The following is a 23,604-nucleotide window of genomic DNA, read 5'->3' as shown; positions in this document are numbered from 1 at the left end:
GGCCCCGTTGCCAAGGACGGGGTTGGCATGCCTTTTCTAGCTAGCTCATCCTTACGCATTGCCACATGAATGCCCCGAAGGAGGGCAAAGTGTGGTGCACCTACCTTGGCGGATCGCATGAGGTGATTCACCCACTTGCAGCATTGCAGCCAGACTCTAGGGACGACCCCACGGCTGCTGACCTACTCAGGCTTGCTTGGGCTGGCAGTCTGGTCTCCTCCTCCTGTCTCCGGGAGAAGAGGATCTCCCGCCTTGCCCGAGCAACCTGGAGGAGAACCTGCAGGGAGACATCGCTAAACGATATTGGGCTGGACTTTGCTGTGAAAATAACAGTGAGGCTAACAACACTCTCTGTTATTTATGTGCAAATTGGACGGCAGCTTCAGGTGAGGGAAGATGCTCAGCTGAACACAAAAATCCAAGAGGTGATGTCTGAGGTGAGCTTCTCCACCATAAGAACAAAGAACAAAAGAACAAAGAACAAAGAACAGTACAGCACAGGAACAGGCCATTCGGCCCTCCAAGCCCGCGCCGATCTTGATGCCTGCCGAAACTAACACCTTCTGCACTTCTGGGGCCCATATCCGTCTATTCCCTTCCTATTCATATATTTGTCAAGATGTCTCTTAAACGTCGCTATCGTATCTGCTTCCACCACCTCCCCTGGCAGCAAGTTCCAGGCACTCACCACCCTCTGTGTAAAAAACTTGCCTCGCACATCCCCTCTAAACTTTGGCCCTCGCACCTTAAACCTAGGGTAACTAGAGAAAGGATTGGCCCACTCAAGGACAAAGGAGGAAAGTTATGCGTGGAGTCAGAGAAAATGGGTGAGATTCTAAACGAGTACTTTGCATCGGTATTCACCGAGGAGAGGGACATGACGGATGTTGAGGTTAGGGACAGATGTTTGATTACTCTAGGTCAAGTCGGCATAAGGAGGGAGGAAGTGTTGGGTATTCTAAAAGGCATTAAGGTGGACAAGTCCCCAGGTCCGGATGGGATCTATCCCAGGTTACTGAGGGAAGCGAGAGAGGAAATAGCTGGGGCCTTAACAGATATCTTTGCAGCATCCTTAAACACGGGTGAGGTCCCGGAGGACTGGAGAATTGCTAATGTTGTCCCCTTGTTTAAGAAGGGTAGCAGGGAAAATCCAGGTAATTATAGACCGGTGAGCCTGACGTCAGTGGTAGGGAAGCTGCTGGAGAAGATACTGAGGGATAGGATCTATTCCCATTTGGAAGAAAATGGGCTTATCAGTGATAGGCAACGTGGTTTTGTGCAGGGAAGGTCATGTCTTACCAACTTAATAGAATTCTTTGAGGAAGTGACAAAGTTGATTGATGAGGGAAGGGCTGTAGATGTCATATACATGGAATTCAGTAAGGCATTTGATAAGGTTCCCCATGGTAGGCTGATGGAGAAAATGAAGTCACATGGGGTCCAGGGTGTACTAGCTAGATGGATAAAGAACTGGCTGGGCAACAGGAGACAGAGAGTAGCAGTGGAAGGGAGTTTCTCAAAATGGAGACGTGTGACCAGTGGTGTTCCACAGGGATCCGTGCTGGGACCACTGTTGTTTGTGATATACATAAATGATTTGGAGGAAAGTATAGGTGGTCTGATTAGCAAGTTTGCAGACGACACTAAGATTGGTGGAGTAGCAGATAGTGAAGGGGACTGTCAGAGAATACAGCAGAATATAAATAGATTGGAGAGTTGGGCAGCAAAATGGCAGATGGAGTTCAATCAGGGCAAATGCGAGGTGATGCATTTTGGAAGATCCAATTCAAGAGTGAATTATACAGTAAATGGAAAAGTCCTGGGGAAAATTGATGTACAAAGAGACTTGGGTGTTCAGGTCCATTGTTCCCTGAAGGTGGCAACGCAGGTCAATAGAGTGGTCAAGAAGGCATACGGCATGCTTTCCTTCATCGGACGGGGTATTGAGTACAAGGGTTGGCAGGTCATGTTACAGTTGTATAAGACTTTGGTTCGGCCACATTTGGAATACTGCGTGCAGTTCTGGTCGTCACATTACCAAAAGGATGTAGATGCTTTGGAGAGGGTGCAGAGGAGGTTCACCAGGATGTTGCCTGGTATGGAGGGCACTAGCTATGAAGAGAGGTTGAGCAGATTAGGATTATTTTCATTAGAAAGACGGAGGTTGAGGGGGGACCTGATTGAGGTGTACAAAATCATGAGAGGTATAGACAGGGTGGATAGCAAGAAGCTTTTTCCCAGAGTGGGGGATTCAATTACTAGGGGTCACGAGTTCAAAGTGAGAGGGGAAAAGTTTAGGGGGGATATGCGTGGAAAGTTCTTTACGCAGAGGGTGGTGGGTGCCTGGAACGCATTACCAGCGGAGGTGGTAGACGCGGGCACGATAGCGTCTTTTAAGATGTATCTAGACAGATACATGAATGGGCAGGAAGCAAAGAGACACAGACCCTTAGAAAATAGGCGACATGTTTAGATAGAGGATCTGGATCGGCGCACGCTTGGAGGGCCGAAGGGCCTGTTCCTGTGCTGTAATTTTCTTTGTTCTTTGTCCTATGTCCCCTAGTAACTGACTCTTCCACCCCGGAAAAAGCTTCTGACTATCCACTCTGTCCATGCCGCTCAGAACTTTGTTAACCTCTATCATGTCGCCCCTCCACCTCCGTCGTTCCAGTGAAAACAGTCCGAGTTTTTCCAACCTCTCCTCATAGCTAATGCCCTCCAGACCAGGCAACATCCTGATAAACCTCCTCTGTACCCTCTCCAAAGCCTCCACGTCCTTCTGGTAGTGTGGCGACCAGAATTGCACGCAATATTCTAAGTGTGGCCTAACTAAGGTTCTGTACAGCTGCAACATGACTTGCCAATTTTTATACTCTATGCCCCGACCAATGAAGGCAAGCATGCCGAATGCCTTCTTGACTACCTTATCCACCTGCGTTGCCACTTTCAGTGACCTGTGGACCTGTACGCCCAGATCTCTCTGCCTGTCAATACGCCTAAGGGTTCTGCCATTTACTGTATACCTCCCACCTGCATTAGACCTTCCAAAATGCATTATCTCACATTTGTCCGGATTAAACTCCATCTGCCATTTCTCTGCCCAAGTCTCCAACTGATCTATATCCTGCTGTATCCTCTGACAATCCTCATCATTATCCGCAGCTCCACCAACCTTTGTGTCGTCCGCAAACTTACTAATCAGACCAGCTACATTTTCCTCCAAATCACTTATATATACTACAAACAGCAAAGGTCCCAGCACTGATCCCTGCGGAACACCACTAGTCACATCCCTCCATTCAGAAAAACACCCATCCACTGTTACCCTCTGTCTTCTGTGACCGAGCCAGTTCTGTATCCATCTTGCCAGCTCACCTCTGATCCCGTGTGACTTCACCTTTTGCACCAGTCTGCCATGCGGGACCTTGTCAAAGGCTTTACTAAAGTCCATATAGACAACATCCACCGCCCTTCCCTCATCAATCATCTTCGTCACTTCCTCAAAAAACTCAATCAAATTAGTAAGACACGACCTCCCCTTCACTTTACCATGCTGTCTCTCGCTAATAAGTTCGTTTGTTTCCAAATGGGAGTAAATCCCGTCCCGAAGAATCCTCTCTAATAGTTTCCCTACCACTGACGTAAGGCTCCCCGGCCTATAATTTCCTGGATTATCCTTGCCACCCTTCTTAAACAAAGGAACAACATTGGCTATTCTCCAGTCCTCTGGGACCTCACCTGTCGCCAATGAGGATGCAAAGATTTCTGTCAAGGCCCCAACAATTTCTTCCCTTGCCTCCCTCAGTATTCTAGGGTAGATCCCATCAGGCCCTGGGGACTTATCTACCTTAATGCTTTGCTGGACACCCATCACCTCCTCCTTTTTGATAATGAGATGACTGAGACTATCTGCACTCCCTTCCCTGGGCTCATCATCCACCAAGTCCTTCTCCTTGGTGAATACTGATGCAAAGTACTCATTTAGCACCTCGCCCATTTCCTCTGGCTCCACGCATAGATTCCCATCTCTGTCCTTGAGTGGGCCAACCCTTTCCCTGGTTACCATCTTGCTCTTTATATATGTATAAAAAGCCTTGGGCTTTTCCTTAATCCTGTTTGCCAATGACTTTTCGTGACCCCTTTTAGCCCTCCTAACTCCTTGCTTAAGTTCCTTCCGACTGTCTTTATATTCCTCAAGGGCTTTGTCTGTTCCTAGCTTTCCAGCCCTTACAAATGCTTCCTTTTTCTTTTTGACTAGGCTCACAATATCCCGTGTTATCCAAGCTTCCCGAAACTTGCCAAACTTGTCTTTCTTCCTCACAGAAACATGCTGGTCCTGGATTCTAATCAGCTGACGTTTGAAAGACTCCCACATGTCAGATGTTGATTTACCCTCAAACAGCCGCCCCCAATCTAAATTCTTCAGTTCCTGCCTAATATTGTTATAATTAGCCTTCCCCCAATTTAGCACCTTCACCCGAGGACTACTCTTATCCTTATCCACAAGTACCTTAAAACTTATGGAATTATGGTCACTGCTGCCGAAATGCTCCCCCACTGAAACTTCGACCATCTGGCCGGGCTCATTCCCCAATACCAGGTCCAGAATGGCCCCATCCCTAGTTGGACTATCTACATACTGTTTCATAAACTGCATGAAAGCAGCAACTGGCTGTCTGGTTCTCTATTTAAATGTATTGAATGGTGTGAAGTTATTATACTGACATTGTAAATATGGACTAAACCCACCACAAACAGTTAGGGTTTGTCCATTCCAGTCTAAGTACCCTTTTAACAGCATGATAAGTCTTAATTACTGCTAAGCAACCACTCTGGCACTGAAAATTACCATTTACAAATGTGAAGTCTCATTCCTCCAGCTTTTAATTATTGTTGGAGATTAAATTTTTTTAAAAACTTTTTCTTTCTGTCTCTTTCAGCTCTATCTCATATTCCAATCTTTCTTTCCCTCTCTTTATTTTGCTCTCGGTGCCTGATTTGACATTGAGTTTACTATTCTAACTTATATTTTCTGGCTTAGACTTTGCGCTGCTCATAAATGGTTCTTCAATCTGATTGGTTAGGAAAATACACAGTTGCTTAACCTGTTCACTCTGGTCCCAGATTTCCTGTAGAGGGCGCTGCACCCTTTTGCATGTCCCGCTGACAACAACTTGCCATGCGAAACCCTATGGAAAATCTAAGAGCAAATGCAAGTCGAACAAATGGCAAGTACAGCTGACGGGATAATCTGGCCCAATTTGTCGCATTACATGAGGTTTCTGTTTTTAAGCAATAGATTACACTACAGAACCCAAGGAGTCAGGAAATGTGCCCTCCATTGCCTTTACAATTTTGAAAATTCATTCCACTTTCCATTTAACAGCAGTCCTGTGTTTGCTGGATGACACACCCTTAACCTCGTCCTACTTTTTACAAATCTTTCCTTTGTACCACATTTAATCCTGCCATACCTTTAAGGCTGGGTAGTTTACATTTCATTGCTTTGTTAGCAGTGTGTGACGTTTAGTTTTTGGGCAAGTTTGAACCAAATTTTGTGCTGTTCTGAGTTTGTATATTCTGCATTCTAAATCATTCTTCGTACTGTTAACAAGTTGCTAAAAGTGCACTCATTTCTCAGTGAAAGAGCTGCATGTACAAATCTTTGCATTGAGTCATTTGCTGCACTTTATTGCTCGTGTCCCTTAAGTCAATGAAGGTCAAGTGCTTTGCTAGCAGTTTCAGTGTACTAAGTTAATATATTTTAATCTAATATACTATGGCTGGGATTTTGTTCAACTCTCGACGTCGGGGTCCGTGGCGGGTGCGGGGGGGTTGGTGCCGGAAGATTGCAGTGGCAGCGGCCCGCCATGGAGCCCGATGCTGGGATTTCCAGGCCCGATCTTCCAGGCGGTGGCGAGGCTCCGTGGCGGCCACCACCAACGCCCCCCACCACCACCCCGCCCCCATCACTCGGCAACCGAACCCAACATAATCATTTAAATAAAGGAAATGAATAAAGTTTAATTCCATTCCCCGCAATCTTACCAAATGTCTGAGATCTTCCGTGCAGAGGGCGGCCCTCACGTGCCTTCACTTTCCCGTCCAGGGAAAGGTGGCACCACTGAGGTGGCGAAGGGGGGGACTTAAGATTCTTAGTGAAGTTGACGGGGTTGGTGGGGAGGGAAAATGGGGTCAACTCTGCATTTCTAGTGTGGGGGAAGGGATGACAGCTGCACTTTGTGCAGTTGTGGGGGGGGGGTGCGAAATGATGCGGGAGAGGTCAAATCTTCAATGTGTTTTGGGGGGGATGTGGGGCAGCCATTTATTTTCATTATATTGGTGGGATATGGGTCAGAAACCTATTTACAGTGTAGCGGGTTCAACTGTGCAGGTCTGGCAGCCCTTTAAAAATGGCGCCTGCGCAGAGGCAGCTGACACCGTTTATGGCATCACAGTGCCCGCCCTGGCCACGTGATTGCAGAGGGGGACCACCCTGTGTATTTAAATGAGCCACCGCTAGATCGCGGCAGTGTGGCGTCACACGGCCCTTGCGTGCAGCCATTTCTTTTGCCTGCTGCCACTCCCATCAGCAGGGAAATAAAATTCAGCTCTATGTGTGGTTTAATTTGCTACAGATGGTAAACTAGTACCTGAGAATATGAACAATTTCACTTTCTAGCTTCTTTTCTGATGAATGTACTAGTTGGTGGAAGAACGAGGATGGGGAGCACTGATTGGTTTATTATTGACAGGCAGTTGCCATCTTTAAAGGAAGTTTGACAGTTAAATCAATCTTAATTTAATAGTACTGACGGTAGAGGCTGGTATAATATCACTATCTATCCATTTTAAAGTTCCACTAGATATCATATTGACAGATACCAATTTCCCAGAGCAGCAGACTCTGCTTTCTGTGAAGCCTTTAAAACTATTATAGTTACCTCCTTTCAGTTCCCCATGCCAAGCAAGCAAAGGTCACTTTTTCCAGGTCTTTGACCATACCTCCTGCAACCAGTCTGCATGATACACAAGTGTCCAAGTTGTCTTGTTAACTCATCAATTAAAAATCACCGAATTGTAACAGCACCGAAGGAGGCCATTCAGCCCATCGTGTCTGCACTGGTTCTCTGAATGAGCAATTCACCTAATGCTATTCCCCCGCCTTCTCCTCGTAAATAGAGTCATATTTCTTCCTCTTTGCTACTGACCCCGGCAACAGTGATTGGGAATTCGTGGGGTGGAGAACCATGACTGCTACATGCCCTGGACTGCACTATATTTAATTTTTTTAACCTGTTTAATGTTACTCACCTTTATACAATGAACGAAGTTTGGTAATTCTTTCATATGGTTATTGTACTGTGATTCAACATTCTTTGTGGGTGGTCAGATTTCCCAGGCCTTGGGAAACCTAGAAGCTGCTGTGAGGCGAGAACAGCCTGGGGCAGAAGGCAAGTGCCTTCACAGCGCTCCGTGTGGGCCAGGAGTAGCAGGAGTACTTCCTTCAGAACCCCAAGTTCCCTCACCATTAGAACCCCCTCACCAAACAATCTGTCCCCCCACCCCCAGGATTGGAATCCACACCACCACCCCACTCCTCCCCACCAACCCCCCACAAACCTGGAGTCAGGGATCGGGCTTACCTAGTCCTGTGGCCTCCTCTGGAGTGGTTCCAGCCTGACGTCACGTTCTGTGGAGTTAAAACAGCGCGTGGAAAAACCCAGACTCCCAGGTTTCCTGCGCACGACCTGACCACCCTATCCCCCACCACTTCCAGCACATTGGCAAATAAAAATTGAAGAATATGGAAAGCATTAGCTCAAGTTACTATAGAATATGAATCAATCACTGCATTTTAGAAGGAATTACTTAAACACCAAGAAAAAGAATGATAACAGGAAAGAAATTGGAGTAGATAGATCTAATGCAAAGTGAACACTGACAGATATGATAGCCAAATGGCTTTCTTCCACACTGAATTATCTAAGATTTCATAATAAACATGTACTGAACATTACTTTTGCTGCTGAGAGACAATTGGATATATTGCCTATAATTGAAATTATTAGCAGAAAGCCCCATTTGCAGAAATGCCCTGATGGCACACACTGCAGGAATGGTTTTACAGTCAGTTCTAGTCAATTTATGATGAATTTATTGGCACAAATTCAGGATTTTTTAAAACAAAAAGTATCAAGTTAAATTCATTATGAAAATCTGCCAGTTTATTTCTGTCAAACTTCTTTATTTGACCTATTAAATGTTATGACCACTTTAGGAACAAATCCTTATTATGTCCAACATAGTTAAGAGCATAGCAACTAAGAAGGCTATTCTTTGAGATTCCTTCTTGATGGAAATAGAATCTTCCTACCCAAGAAATATGTAGCATTCTTATTTAATTGCAAAATAAATGAATTTACTGAGCTGGAAAATGCAGTGATTTTGTTAATAAATAAATTTCAGCTATTTGCTAAGTTTTAAACTATTACTAGTGTAACCACCTCAAAACCATACAGAGACACTGGAAAGAAAGAATAGGCTAATAATTATTTATGTTTAAATTATCATTGTTATCCTTAAAAATCAGTCATAAATGAAATACAATTGCGCATGCGAAATGCTCATCAAACCATAGTTGATCCATGGATGCCTGCATGCACTTTAAACTCTCACTGGTTGTAGTACGACACGACAGCAAGCAATATTGAGTGTATTGGAGAAAGAGCACATTTGTTTCGAACAGTGCATGTTATCTGCAGAGCTACTCATGGTATTTTTGAGGTAATATTCTTACTCCATGAAAAAATGCAATCCTCATTTTTAAAAAATCTTTTTGTGTATTTTTTTATTCATTCATTCATGGGATGTGGGTGTTGCTGGCAAGGCCAGCATTTATTGTCCATCCCTTAATGCCCTGAGAAGGTGGTGGTGAGCCACCTTCTTGAATACAACTGGCTCGCTCGGCCATTTCAGTTAAGAGTCTTTCACATTGCTGTGGGTCTGGACTCACATATAGGCCGGACAGCAGATTTCCTTCCCTAAAGAACATTTGTGAACCAGATGGGTTCATACAACAATCCGGTAGCTTCATGGTCACCATTACTGATACTAACTTTTTATTCCAAAAGTATTTAATTAATTGAATTTAAATTCCACAAGTGCTATGTTGGGATCTGAACTCTTGTCTCCAAATCATTAGTTCAGGGCCTCTGGATTACTATTCCAGTAACAAAACGACTATGCTACCATACCCCCAAATGGTATATGGTATCACATTTTTAAAGAGCAGTCTTATACTTTCTACGTGTTTACTCACACAGTATGTTGGTGACAGTATTTCTGCCCGCTTGCATCTCTGCAGAATTGTGAATATTAGATGCCATGCCATGGTGGTGGCGGTCTGCCTGAGAGCAGGTCCTCTGATCTTTTTTCTCCACCAGGAGAGACGAGCAAGACGAGGGAGAGGGCATATGAGGTGGCTGCCTGTTGCCTTCCTCAGATCGGAACAGGAATTGAACCCACTCTGTTGACATTGCTTTAAACCACAGACTAGCCATCTAGCCAACTGAGCTACCCAGTCCCCAAATATTAGGCATAACTCCTAAAATATTCCTGTGATCATAACAAGAGAAACAGCACAAACCTATTTAAACACACATGGATCTGTGTTTAATGTGAGAGAGTGAGTTATGTAGGATATTGTCAGCTTCTTAAACCAACATAATTGAAGCTCACTCCAAGTGGGTGCGGCTTTACAGATCTGCCATTATCTAATTGAATGGAGGGGCAGACTCAAGGGACTGAGTAGTCTACTCCTGTTACTAATATTCCCATGCCAATGGATTATCTACTCCCTCTCAATTGGTAGAAGTTGAAACCAGAGTTATAAAGCTAAATAGTGGGATTACTGGGGTATTACATGTACTGGGATTATGAAAGGGATCACTGCTTGGGAAATGCTGTTTTTTTCAGTACCAGGCTGCACTAGCTATTTTATACTGGACTTTTTGTTATTAATGCCAAAGAGTTTGTACAGAGCAGGATTATTTTTAGTGTTTGAGTGCATTCAACATGTTGGAGAATGCAGATAGTTTACCAATTGGTATTGAGAGGCATCGCCAAGCGCTTCTGGATCCATAATAGCACAAGTTAACTGCAAGTTGGAGCTCCACTTACCTTGCCATGAAATTGAAGCACAAACCCAACATAAGAGAAGTGGCTGGCCTGCACTACCTTTCACATTCTTACAGTGTGGTCTTCTGTGGATAGAATCCTAAATCTGAGCCAGTTCAGTTCTACAAACACATTCTCAGCGTGGGCTGCCTTCAGATCTTTCTTGAACTAATCTCAAGGCACACAGAGATGAAAGCAGGGCATAGTAAAACATTGTCCTATCAATTTTCTGATAAAGGATATTTTCTCTGAAGGAATTTTTGCTCACTATGCACGTGTTGCTCATTAGCGAAACACAACAATGTTTGTTACCTGTGCACTCACCGGTACTGTGGATGTGCCCGTTAAGGACTGTGTGTTTGCATCAGTGCATGGCTGGTCGGAATGCGTCTGTGTTGGTGTGTAAATCGTCATGGCGTGCTCTGGTACCGTGGTCTGTCCAGCATAGTCCTGAGTAGCGTGCGGGTGTGCTGGAGCGTATTCAGCTGGGATTCCGTTCTGGGGTGCAGGGTACTGGGCAGGGGGGTAGGGCTGTGCCATCGCTTCCGGAGGGGCTGTGGCTTCTTGGTTACCCTGAAACAACACAGGACAAATGATACCATTCGTCAGCACGAGAGTCAAATCAATTTTGCACATGGTTTATTTAACCTATGCAAGGAAATTTATAATTTATCATCTTATTTTGCAAGCATCATTCACAATGAACTTTTGGCAAGAACCAAATGCAATATTCCAAACTATTGAATTCTCAAGTGAGGAGAGGAACAAAAATGCTTTTGGATTTCCTCAGGGGCCAAAGCCAGACCGCTAGTATTGTCCCAAGCTGGCAGAGTTTAATAATTACCAAAATGGCTCTCAAAATGATTATAACAACTGATGAGCAGTCCTCTTATAAAATAATGCTGCTTTGTAAAACACATTACCACACATAGCATTTCAGCAGATCACAATTGCACTGCTTAGGAAAATACCAGAGATCAATTAATTGATAAATACTTGATTATTGCCTGTGATTGAGCACTGCAGTTTTGTCAGCATTTCCAGCTGTTGCATTGATAGGTTAAATCAGAGAACCAGCTGAATATTCTGATAACAGGCCCTCGGTTTCCCACTGACAGGGATCAGTCACTCAGACTCTTCACATAAAGAGAACAAGAGCTCGCACGATTTCAACAGAGCTGTTTTATCACTCTGCCAATCACTTCCTTCGCTTTGTCATTTCGGCCCTTGCATATAGGGTTGTCACGAAGGTATCCTTCTGAAGTATTTCATTTTCTTTTAATGTTCTTCTAGCCAGTTGCTCGGAGCAATGATTTTAAATATAACTATTATCCTATATATAGTCACGTATTAAAACCTAGCTGTTTTAATAGGTTTTCTGGCATATGTTGAGTCACTCGAATGTAATCACGAGCTCAGATATTCCAAACTGACAGCTCTGTGTAACACTGCAGGGATGACTGGCAATAATGGTTATTGATAAGCACGTTGGCAACTGCCACTGCAGAATATACCTAAGGTTTGGAAATAGTGAAAGTCAGGCAGTAAAGCAGAGAAATAACAGTGCAAGTTCCAGGGAACCACCAAGATCAATTTGAGCTCCTGCTTTGTACTCAGAATACCCAAATGTTAATGGTATGAATTTACATCCGATAACCCCAGTAACTCGAATACATGCTGTGCCCAGACTCCCGGAGAAGAATCACATCCCGTCCACACCCTATCAGGCTGCAAACAAATATTGTTTCATCCCCTCTCAAGATCCTAATAAAGAAATCCACCATATAATACCCATCTCACTGGACTGCTAAAGAAATCTACTATATTTCACTCCCTCTAGATACTATACGGGAAATCTTCATAATGTCCATTCCCATTAGTCTGGAGGGGAAACTGGATGGATAGACAGAAATGCTATTATTCTTACTTAATTAGTAATGCAGGCAAAACCTAAGCCAATTGCCTGTAACCCTTTCCAAAAAGACGTGGATTTCAACATTTGAATTGGGCTGAAATTTGTATAATTTCTGAATATCTCCATGTAAGCACAATTCAAATTTGGAAAATATTTTTGTGCTCACCCTCAACAGCAACTGGATGAGCATGAACTCGTACGAAGTCCAAGTCAGTACAGAAAGAGGGTATCACTGCCATTTAAATTATGTGCTCAAATCTTTGGAGTGGGGCTTGAACCTCCAACTTTTTGATATAGAGGCAAGCCCCATCACTGAGCCAAGGCTGATATGCCAAAATGGTGGTACCCCATATGTCTGTTGCTCTTCAATCCTAATTCCCATAAGCAGGTCTGTGTTAATTGGGTCCCATCATCTGATATCCCACTCCCCCACAATTTTTGGATGCATCATGAATGAAACAGGATCAATTAGTTGCTGCACGTGTCTGAACCTTGAATGCTAGACGGATATCATGTGCACCTTGTTTAAAGAGTTGTAGCAGTAGTGATCACAACTCCCTGACCTTTACTATAGTCATGGAGAGGGACAGGAGCAGACGGGATGGGAAAATATTTAATTGGGGGAGGGGAAATTACAATGATATTAGGCAGGAACTGGGGAGCATAAATTGGAAACAGATGTTCTCAGGGAAATGCACGACAGGAATGTGGAGGTTGTTTAGGGAGCACTTGCTGCGACTGCTGGATAGGTTTGTCCCGACGAGGCAAGGAAGGGATGGTAGGGTGAAGGAACCTTGGATGACAAGAGATGTGGAACAGCTAGTCAAGAGGAAGAAGGAAGCTTACTTAAGGTTGAGGAAGCAAGGATCAGACAGGGCTCTAGAGGGTTACAAGGTAGCCAGGAAGGAACTGAAGAATGGACTTAGGAGAGCTAGAAGGGGACATGAAAAAGTCTTGGCGGGTAGGATTAAGGAAAATCCCAAGGCGTTCTACACTTATGTGAGGAACAAGAGGATGGCCAGAGTGAGGGTAGAGCCGATCAGGGATAGTGGAGGGAACTTGTGCCTGGAGTCAGAGGAGGTAGGAGAGGTCCTAAATGAATACTTTGCTTCAGTATTCACTAGTGAGAGGGACCTGGTCGTTTGTGAGGACAGCGTGAAACAGGCTGATATGCTCGAACAGGTTGATGTTAAGAGGGAGGATGTGCTGGAAATTTTGAAAGACATGAGGACAGATAAGTCCCCGGGGCCAGACGGGATATACCCAAGGATATTACGGGAAGCGAGGGAAGAGATTGCCGTGCCTTTGGTGATGATCTTTGCGTCCTCACTGTCCACTGGAGTAGTACCAGATGATTGGAGGGTGGCAAATGTTATTCCCTTGTTCAAGAAAGGGAATAGGGATAACCCTGGGAATTATAGACCAGTCAGTCTTACGTCGGTTGTGGGCAAATTATTGGAGAGGATTCTGAGAGACAGGATTTATGATTATTTGGAAAAGCATGGTTTGATTAGAGACAGTCAGCATGACTTTGTGAGGGGCAGGTCATGCCTCACAAGCCTTATTGAATTCTTTGAAGATGTGACAAAACACGTTGATGAAGGAAGAGCAGTGGATGTGGTGTATATGGATTTTAGCAAGGCATTTGATAAGGTTCCCCATGGTAGGCTCATTCAGAAAGTAAGGAGGCATGGTATACAGGGAAAGTTGGCTGTCTGGATACAGAATTGGCTGGCCCATAGAAGACAGAGGGTGGTAGTAGATGGAAAGTATTCAGCCTGGAGCTCGGTGACCAGTGGTGTTCTGCAGGGATCTGTTCTGGGACCTCTGCTCTTCGTGATTTTTATAAATGACTTGGATGAGGAAGTGGAAGGCTGGGTTAGCAAGTTTGCCGATGACACGAAGGTTGCTGGAGTTGTGGATAGTGTGGAAGGCTGTTGTAGGTTGCAACGGGACATTGACAGGATGCAGAGCTGGGCTGAGAAGTGGCAGATGGAGTTCAACCTCGAAAAGTGTGAAGTGATTCATTTTGGAAGGTCGAATTTGAATGCAGAATACAGGCTTAAAGACAGGATTCTTGGTAGTGTGGAGGAACAGAGGGATCTTGGGGTCCATGTCCATAGATCGCTCAAAGTTTCCACCCAAGTTGATAGGGTTGTTAAGAAAGCGTATGGTGTGTTGGCTTTCATTAACAGGGGGATTGAGTTTAAGAGCCGTGAGGTTATGCTGCAGCTCTATAAAGCCCTGGTTAGACCACACTTGGAATATTGTGTTCAGTTCTGGTCGCCTCATTATAGGAAGGATGTGGAAGCTTTAGAGATGGTGCAGAGGAGATTTACCAGGATGTTGCCTGGACTGGAGGGCATGTCTTACGAAGAAAGGTTGAGGGAGCTAGGGCTTTTCTCATTGGAGCGAAGAAGGATGAGAGGTGACTTGATAGAGGGGTACAAGATGATGAGAGGCATAGATAGAGTGGATAGCCAGAGACTTTTTCCCAGGGTGGAAAGGGCTATCACCAGGGGGCATAATTTTAAGGTGATTGGAGGAAGGTTTAGGGGAGATGTCAGAGGTAGGTTCTTTACACAGAGAGTGGTGGGTGCGTGGAATGCACTGCCAGCGGTGGTAGTAGAAGCAGATACATTAGGGACATTTGAGCGACTCTTGGATAGGTAAATGGATGATAGTAGTATGAAGGGTATGTAGGTAGTTTGATCCTAGAGTAGGTTGAAAGTTCGGCACAACATCGTGGGCCGAAGGGCCTGTACTGTGCTGTACTGTTCTATGTTCTAGCAGAATCAGCAAAACAGTTCCATCCTCAGCAGGATAAGAGTTTTAGTTTTATCATGTCTTGTCAGAACCTTTGTAAACCAAAGGAACCTTCAGAAAGTATCCCCTTGACAAGATGGACATCTCATCCATAAAATTCTAGGAAGGTCTTATATTCAACCCTTGGTCTGTTTTGAGTTATCTCATCGCAGTTGGCTCAATACCATTGGCCTCATTATCCTTGGGTTATGGGGGGGGAAAATAAATTGGCCATATTTCTGATCCTTTGGATAAAACATGAAATTGAGGTTTTATTTGTCTGTACCAGTGGTTCAGGTACATGTTAAAAATCCCGTAGCAGCATTCAAGAAACAGCAGGCCAGTTTCCTAATATCCTGGGCAACATTTTTTCCACAACTACAACCACCAAAATAAATTAAATGGTAACTTCTTAATCTTTGTAGGACCTTATGTTCAAAATGGCTGCCTGTCCTATTTGCCAGCATAACACTTAAAAACGATGCATTTTTGAAGCATTTAAAGACATTTTTGTGAGACATGGTAAGATTCAATTTAAATGCAAGTCCTCTGTTCTTGATCATTATCCAGTGAGCCTTGGGTGTATGTCCGGATCAGTGTCTGCTCAGGAATGGATTTGGCTTGGCTGTGGTGCCCTCCATGTGCGAATAGTTTGCCAACATTTACTTTTCATGCTCACACATGAAAAATGACCCTTTGGACAAAGTACTGGAGGATTACCACTGCTCATGAAACCTGTTCGAGCATGAATCAATGCCTTCAAGAAAGGGGCGGCACAGTAGCGCAGTGGTTAGCACCGCAGCCTCACAACTCCAGCGACCTGGGTTCAATTCTGGGTACTGCCTGTGTGGAGTTTGCAAGTTCTCCCTGTGTCTGCGTGGGTTTCCTCCGGGTGCTCCGGTTTCCTCCCACATGCCAAAGACTTGCAGGTTGATAGGTAAACTGGCCATTATAAATTGCCCCTAGTATAGGTAGATGGTAGGGAAATATAGGGACAGGTGGGGATGTGGTAGGAATATGGAATTAGTGTAGGATTAGTATAAATGGGTGGTTGATGGTCGGCACAGACTCGGTGGGCCGAAGGGCCTGTTTCAGTGCTGTATCTCTAAATAAATAAATAAAAAAAATGACTCAGATTTTTCCCCAGGTTGTGAACAAAATTAGCTGGTAAAGCATGGAATATTGAGTAGATATTGTCACATTCAAATGTTCACTCTGCTGCCGCTGTGAAGGTAAAATTGCACAATTGGCTAATAGCGTATTTTCCACAGATGTTCGCTGACCGATGGCAAAAGTGGACGTCTTGTGTTCTTTGTATTAAATTGTGTCTGAACACACAGCCTTATGAATCTTGTGTAAACAGCCTTCTTAAATTAATGTTCATTGAGTCCATGGCTGCATTAAACTTCCCCACAACTGCAATTTAGCAAATCCTGCCAGTGCCAGACATATCAGCAAACAAACCATCCTGACTCTTCAATTAGGAAAATATTCCATTATCCAAATGAGAGTGTCCTATTCGATATTGAAATGGGTTGCTTCTAGTGAGCTAAGTAATAGTTCTGCATGTCAGCAAGGTGTCTCTGTCTCACTTCATTATATCATTGTAAAGCATTGTGAGCTAATAGTATCCAATAGGAAATAAGACTTGAGCCAAAGAACACTATTTTCAGACTGCCATGTGTAAAGGCGCTTTATGTAGTTGTACAGCATTAGCTTCATATATTTACTGCTGAGCCATTAGCGTGCTGCATATCCTAACCTACTGCATCTTAACTTAATTATTCAGATTTACTGCTCTAACCAGCAGAGATCAGGAACATGATCAATATGGCATGTAGCTTATCCCAGAAAAGGGCAAAAAAGGGGTTGAAAAAGAAGTCATGCAGAAGTGTTTGTATCCATTAAACAATAAATCAAAATTAAGTCCGCTTTTCTACCATTAAACCATCATTGTTCACAAACGGCGGCCACTGAAGGCTGAGACTCAGTGTTCTATTTAGATTTAACAATGTTTCTGAAGTGACAAGAAAGGCAAATGACTGCAGAAAAATGTCAACAACGTTAATACACAGGTTCAAAATTTAGAAGACCCACAATAAAAATAAACATTCTGCTGGTGGCAAACAATGCCACCTTGCCCTTGAAATGATACTCAGTTGACCAAAAGAAAATGATAGCCAAATATTGAATGAACAAGCATATCTTCAGAGGCATCTCATCTGTAAGTGCTGGATGCAATTTTCTTTTACTTGATAAATAAACAAAACAGCAATGTTGTGAAGTCTTCCATAATAGGTTTAACAATAACTGGTGTTGACATTTACATTGTGAATGCCCTGTTTCCGCATTTGCTTGCTGTGACTAAAGCACAAAAATTACTCCTTTGCCGTCATTTTGAATAGTTTTAATGTTTGAACAAAAAACATGGTGGCTTCCTGGTGCAGTCCTGTAACTTGAGGCACTGTACAAGTTGGAACATCTGTCGCTCACTCTCTATCTTTCTTTCTTTCTCCTCTCCAGGGTATCGATACCTTTGTTCTGGTCAGTGAACTTGCTCAGTGGTACATTGTAGTGCTCTGGTTCTACCAGCTTTCCTGCATTGTGGGCAGGCCCCAACTTTAATAGGTTGTGAGCATCAGGTGCAGGCAGGAACAAGGTGTCAGTATCTTATAGCATGGATTGTGCTGAGAGAACAGGATCAGACAATTGCTTCAGCTGGTGGAGAACATTTATTACCTTTTTAGCAATGAAACACATTTTTATTATTAGCAATGATGCACTGAATAAATTTGAGAGTTAAAAAGAAATCACAAAGTAAAACAAAAAAGTTATTTCTTTGTGTTAAGATTTAAAAAACATTAGCCACACAAAAACTCATGATTAATTGAGTAGAGATCTAATGACGTGTACTGTGGAGTTAAGAGTAAAATAGAAAAGCAGATGGAATTGAACTGTTCCCCACAAGAGGAAGATCCCCATAGCCTGGACATGAATATAGTGGTAAGGCTAACCATGTTTTGAAGTACAAGGAAGATCTTTATTTATCTGCTGTAGTCATTGTCCAGTGTTCTCTTTTCACCTCCATGCAAGATCGGCATTTATACTTTGAGAGTTTTGAAACTTGCAAAATGTTGCTTATTCGCTATTTTTGTGTAAGTCTTGCCATTTCTCTAATATTCAGTCATATGACTTGCTGTCTATGTGTCTCAAGCTTTCATCAATCTATTTACCCATATGATACCCTATTCCACCATATGAATTATTATCCCCATAAAAATGTTAGCATCACAAACTTTTCCTATGTACCACTCAGAAGAACATTAATATAATGCAAAGAAATAGGGGTTGGCTACACAGATGCACTGTGGAACAATGATGATGAAAATCCTGATGCTTCAATAAGATTATTCTATATTGGAGAAGCCACTACATAATTCCAATGTTGTCCAAATGTACATGCTGCTGTCATATACCATTCAGGAGAAAGCCATATGAAATATGACTATTGAAAATTGATTCTCCTGTGATAGTTTATTTTTATTTCACTGATGGTCACTGTTTACTGTGACTGAATTTACGGAATGTTATCAGTACCATGAAAAGTTCTCTGAATGACCAGACAGCCATACCCTGCTTGGCAGGATGTAAAATGGGAAATGGATATAGATCAGAATTTTACCTTAGGCAGATGGGAGTTCGCCACCGACATAAAGGTCGGTGGCGAACACGCTTCCACCTCACCTGGGGATCCGTCCCGCATTTTACAAGTCCCTGGGCTTTAATTGTCCCGAGGCAGGACTTCCACCCGCTTGAGGGAGGAAGTCCTGCCTCATTGAGCTGCCGGCCAATCATCGGGCCAACAGCTCTTAGTCCCAGCAGCGCCACTGGGAGTGGTGGCCACTGCTGGGACTGCAGCCCAGCCGACTGAGGAGCATGCCATGGAGCCGGGATCCAAGGTCGTTTAGAGATACAGGACCGAAACAGGCCCTTCGGCCCACCGAGTCTGTGCCGACCATCAACCACCCATTTATACTAATGCTACACTAATCCCATATTCCTACCACATCCCCACCTGTCCCTATATTTCCCTACCACCTACCTACACTAGGGGCAATTGCTAATGGCCAATTTACCTATCAACCTGCAAGTCTTTGGCATGTGGGAGGAAACCGGAGCACCCGGAGGAAACCCACGCAAACACAGGGAGAACTTGCAAACTCCACACAGGCAGTACCCAGAATTGAACCCGGGTCACTGGAGCTGTGAGGCTGCGGTGCTAACCACTGCGCCACTGTGCCGCCCCAGGTTTCGGATGCCTCACCAGTGTAATCGGTCATGCTCCAGTGAGGCAAGGGTGTTGGTTTGGGGGGAATGTGAGCGTCCTGGGTCCCGAGGGTGGGTTGGGAGGTGGGGGCGGCCCTCAATTGGGTATCCTGTTCCCAATTGTCAGGGCACTACCCCGGGGCGTGGAGAGGCCGGCAGATTTCACTGGGTAGCCTTTCACGTCCCCAGCAGGCCCACTTGCCATGGGTAAAATACCCGTGGAGGCGGGCGAAGGCCCTTAAATGGCCATTTAAGGGTCTTGATTGGCCTGGGGTGGGCAGACTATTTCTCGCCTCCCCTCCCACCGCCCCCCAACCTCCGTAAAGTTGGCCGGGGGGGTGGGGGGGGGAGGAGTTTGGGAAGGCCTCCCGGAGCCTCCTGATCAATTTTACGCCAGCCCCACACCACCATCCAGCTCGCTGGGGTGGCGCAAAATTCCGCTGTAGTGCCCAAAATGGTTTTAATTTCCCCTACATAGAACAGTTCTGTCATTCACTTCCGCACATAGCAAATTTGAAAGTACATTCACATTAAAAAGAATGGAGTTGGTTGGCAAAATTCAGCACAGAATGGCTCAGAACAAGTGCAAAACTAGTCACACAAGCAGTGTGCTGACTACATGTAATTTTTCATGGCCAGATAATTTCCATAATTATTTGCAATTTCTGGTGCAGCAATAGCCTTGTGAATGAAGCTATCCTGATGGAAGATCGGAAAAATCACAGTGCAGGTGAAATCAAAAGGGATGCAGCTAATTATAAGTAAGTGGCCAAATAGGGGGAAAAGAAATTCTCACTGGAAAGACTGAAAAGGTAACTCAACCTGCAGAGGAGGAGGGGAAAAGACATGCAGACAAAAGTGATGGAAATCCAATGTGGAAGCAGACAACAGAATCTCCAGGCCACTCCGCAGCTCATCTTATTTCCAATTGGATGTGAGGATCCTGTTTGGCACACAAAGTATCCTCCCCACAGGATAGCAAGTCTAGAATGCCTGGAATGAGCCTCATGCCTAAAAGTTAGGGACTAAAGTGACTTTCACAGCCACTGGCAATGCAGTGCCTGTGGTTGAGTTGGCTGCTGGTCAGGTTGCAGCATATGGCACAGCTCTGCTACTTCCTCCCTGGTAAATTGGAGTCTATGCACACAGACTTCTTGGAAAAATCCAGGGACATGTGGCTTTTCTTATATCTAAGGATAGGAGGGTAGCAATGGGTGGCGAGGCCAATTCTCCATTGTTTCGCTTCTTCTTTTTGAAAGAAAGCTCCACAAATTGAGTAGGATTCCTAAAGTGCAGAGGTCTCCAAGGTGGTTGGTATATATTTAAATTCATGTTTCCAACGATTTTCAAATATCTCACATTGATGATACTCACATATTCCTAAGTATTACAAAATATTTACCACACAGAAACAAGTCATTAAGCCCAACAGGCCCATGTCTGTGTTTATGCTCTACAACAGCCTCCTTCTATCCCTCTTCATTTAACCGCATCAACATATCCCTTTCTCCCTCATGTGCTTTTCCAGTTTCCCCTTGAACGCACCTACACTATTCACCTCAAATACTCCCACTGGTAGTATTCTAACCACTCTCTGGGTAAAGAAGTTTCTCCTGAGTTCTCTACTGGATTTATTAGTGACTATCTTATATTTCTGGTACCTAGTTCTGGTCTTATCCACAAATGGAAACATCTTCTCTGCATCTACCCTATCAAACCCTTTCATAATCTTGAAAGACTTAGTGTTGAGTTAGGATTTATCCACCAGTGAGCCACCCAACCTTTTCAAAACTCCCACACCCATAAAATTTGAACAGGACAAACCGGTAACTAGCAATAGAAATGCAAACTGCACTGCCAGGTCTGGGGGGGAGGAGCCACATTGGCCCACTGGTTGCAATTTGGACACCCCCTTCACAGGGAAACCTATTGCCCGGATTTCTGTAACCAAAGCAAAATATGTGAGAATCGAGGGCATGAAGCCTTCTCACTAAGTGATCAAAAAAAGTTATCCCAAAAACCCACAAAGACTTGTGCAGCATCCTTCAAAACCCTCATATTATCTTGCTTCATTATTTTACATAAATCCAACTGCATCCCAGGATTTAGCAGGGATGTCTAAATGACAACATGTGTCGTCATTAAAATACTAAAAGTAAGCTCTCACCTCATTGTGATGAGAGCTTCCTGTGCATTCAAAATACCCACTGGAAGTGGATAATTGATCACTGCTTGTATTTCTGTTCTCTTACCTCCTATGTCCACTAATTTATGGAGCAAAGCAGAGCTTAAAATTGATGTTAATGTGTTCTGATCAGAACACTTTTAAGTAGCAGAGTGTTATGGAGGTGATGGGAGGAATTAATAAGCCCTCTAGTGAGAGACAGTTGTTTTAGCATTACCACTGTATGTACTACAGCTCAATCACATTGCTACTGAAATTCATGCCTTTGTTAATTTTAGCAAAAAGGGAGATAGGAGTAAACAGTGGTGCAATGGAGCTAGAAAGCACTAACAGACTGTTTTTTTGTGTTTAGCACTGCTCTATCTCTACCTCCTCAGATCATACAGTGGGTCTGTCACAATGGAGTCAGCTTCCCAGGCACGGTTGAGGTATGCTGCATGAGCAGGCTAAGTCTCGACAGGGAGGTTGTAACTCAGGTGCGCCAGCTGGTCCACAAAGACCTGCAGAGACAGTCAACCATCTGGAATGCACTACCAGTGATTGTAACGGGCCGGCTTTCTGAATGCATGCTCCTTGGATGGAGTCTCACCCACCATAATGCATGGAGGTTCCTACAGAACACATGTCATTTCAAGATTTTAGGCAATTGATGCTTTCTTTCCCACAGAATGAAATAACAAGACTGTGACTTACGGTGAAAGTGAATGAATTTTGTTAAATTATGCAGTCATTGGTGTGTTTTCCTGGTGCATTTTGAAGTTTGCTACTTGCGTCTGTGTTGTACTATTATATTCCCCCGTAGAAATAGTACTGGGTGGGGTTGGGGGGGGGTGGTTTGGCTACACAGCCAAATGGTTAGTAACATGGGATACATAGGGTTCACTACTTGCATCTGTGGCAGACTCAGATGTGTCTGCATCAGTCCCAATGGTGCCCTTTTCTGGAATTTCTGTGGCTTAATGCTTTTGGAGATGGTGCTTATTGTTATCTCTGCAGGGTTACATGATGTGACTGAATAGTCATTGCAATGGGTTCCAACCGACTGCTCCTGCGCTACGTCACGCATACCAGTTTTGTGCGGCATCCCCTCAGCATGTCTGCTGATTTCTGTGAATATATATGATACACAATTGTACAAGATTTCAGAAACTCTCTCTCACAGATGACTGTAGTCATTCTCCAAGTAAGATAAAGCCAGCTGTGGCTAGAGCTTGGAGTTTGGACAACTCAGTATAGTCTGCTGTTGCCACTGCTGCACTGGCCTAATTTCAAAGCAGGTGCACTAAAGTCTGTATCTTCATATGACTCAGTAGAGGTACAAGCATTCCAAACTCCTGCTCTCCATCAACTGATCCCCTCATGAGCCACTTGCAAGATTTTTGTCACCAGTTACTTTTAAAAAAAATCAACTTCACCATTTGTGGTGGTGGCTGATTCAAAAGTGAACAGTGATGGTTTGTGCTTTGGTGAGTGCTACTTTTCTGTTTCATCCTCAAGGTGAGTAGGTTCTCTTTGCTCTGTGAAGAGAGTATATTATAAGTAACCAAGCACACATCACATGCAGTTACTACATTGTTGTTACATGCTCTACTATGCATTTGGCCATGTGCTGAAGTAACAATATCGTACAAGTTTTGCAAACCAAGCTGTCCCTCCCAAATAGCGCAATGATATTTTCCTCATCAGAGATCGGTGCCCTGTGCTGTCTCGAAACACTACCTGCTCCACTCACCCTCTCTGATTATGTGCTTGTTTTGTCTTTAAATGTGACAGCAGTAGGGATTGAGATATGATGATCTGGCCCATGAAAGTAAGATCCTGCAGCTCATTCTCTCTCCCATCATGGTATGTAAAACGTAATTTTCATAACCATGATATCTTCATTGCTATAACCTTGCTAATATTTTCCCTGCTGGTTCAGTTTTGGGGGGCATAAATCTTTGAATCATATCCATAAATGTCCTGTTTACTACTTAATAGTAATATTCAGGCTTTACCTTTGTACTCAGGTCATATAACTTTTGCTCACCTCCGTCTAGATCCTTCTGGTTGATGACACATCTTGATGATGTGTTTCTGCATGTAGTTCATCCTTTGCATATTTGGGAGTATTTGCCTCCACTGAAGCTTTATCATGCTTCATTAGAAAATTCAAGTGAACCTGCAGCACACTTTCACTGAAATTACATTTTCT

General features: G+C 43.9%; 1 protein-coding gene across 14 annotated transcripts in view; it reads right to left on the bottom strand.

Annotated features, from left to right (window-relative positions):
- rbfox3a (RNA binding fox-1 homolog 3a) overlaps positions 1-23,604 on the bottom strand; it is a 1,511,127-nt gene that overhangs the window by 188,281 nt on the left and 1,299,242 nt on the right. For all 14 annotated transcript variants that reach the window (XR_010977565.1, XR_010977567.1, XM_068058136.1 and 11 more), the window contains one exon: positions 10,504-10,752. Coding sequence is in view for 12 of the 14 variants with exons in the window: in XM_068058136.1 (XP_067914237.1) it covers positions 10,504-10,752 (249 nt within the window). In the remaining 2 variants the exon portion in view is untranslated. The remainder of the gene's footprint in view (positions 1-10,503; positions 10,753-23,604) is intronic.

The sequence above is a fragment of the Heterodontus francisci genome, chromosome 26 (assembly GCF_036365525.1).
Source record: "Heterodontus francisci isolate sHetFra1 chromosome 26, sHetFra1.hap1, whole genome shotgun sequence".
NCBI lineage: Eukaryota > Metazoa > Chordata > Chondrichthyes > Heterodontiformes > Heterodontidae > Heterodontus > Heterodontus francisci.
The sequence above is the reverse complement of the archived record's forward strand: the minus strand, read 5'-3'. Positions and strand labels throughout refer to the sequence as shown.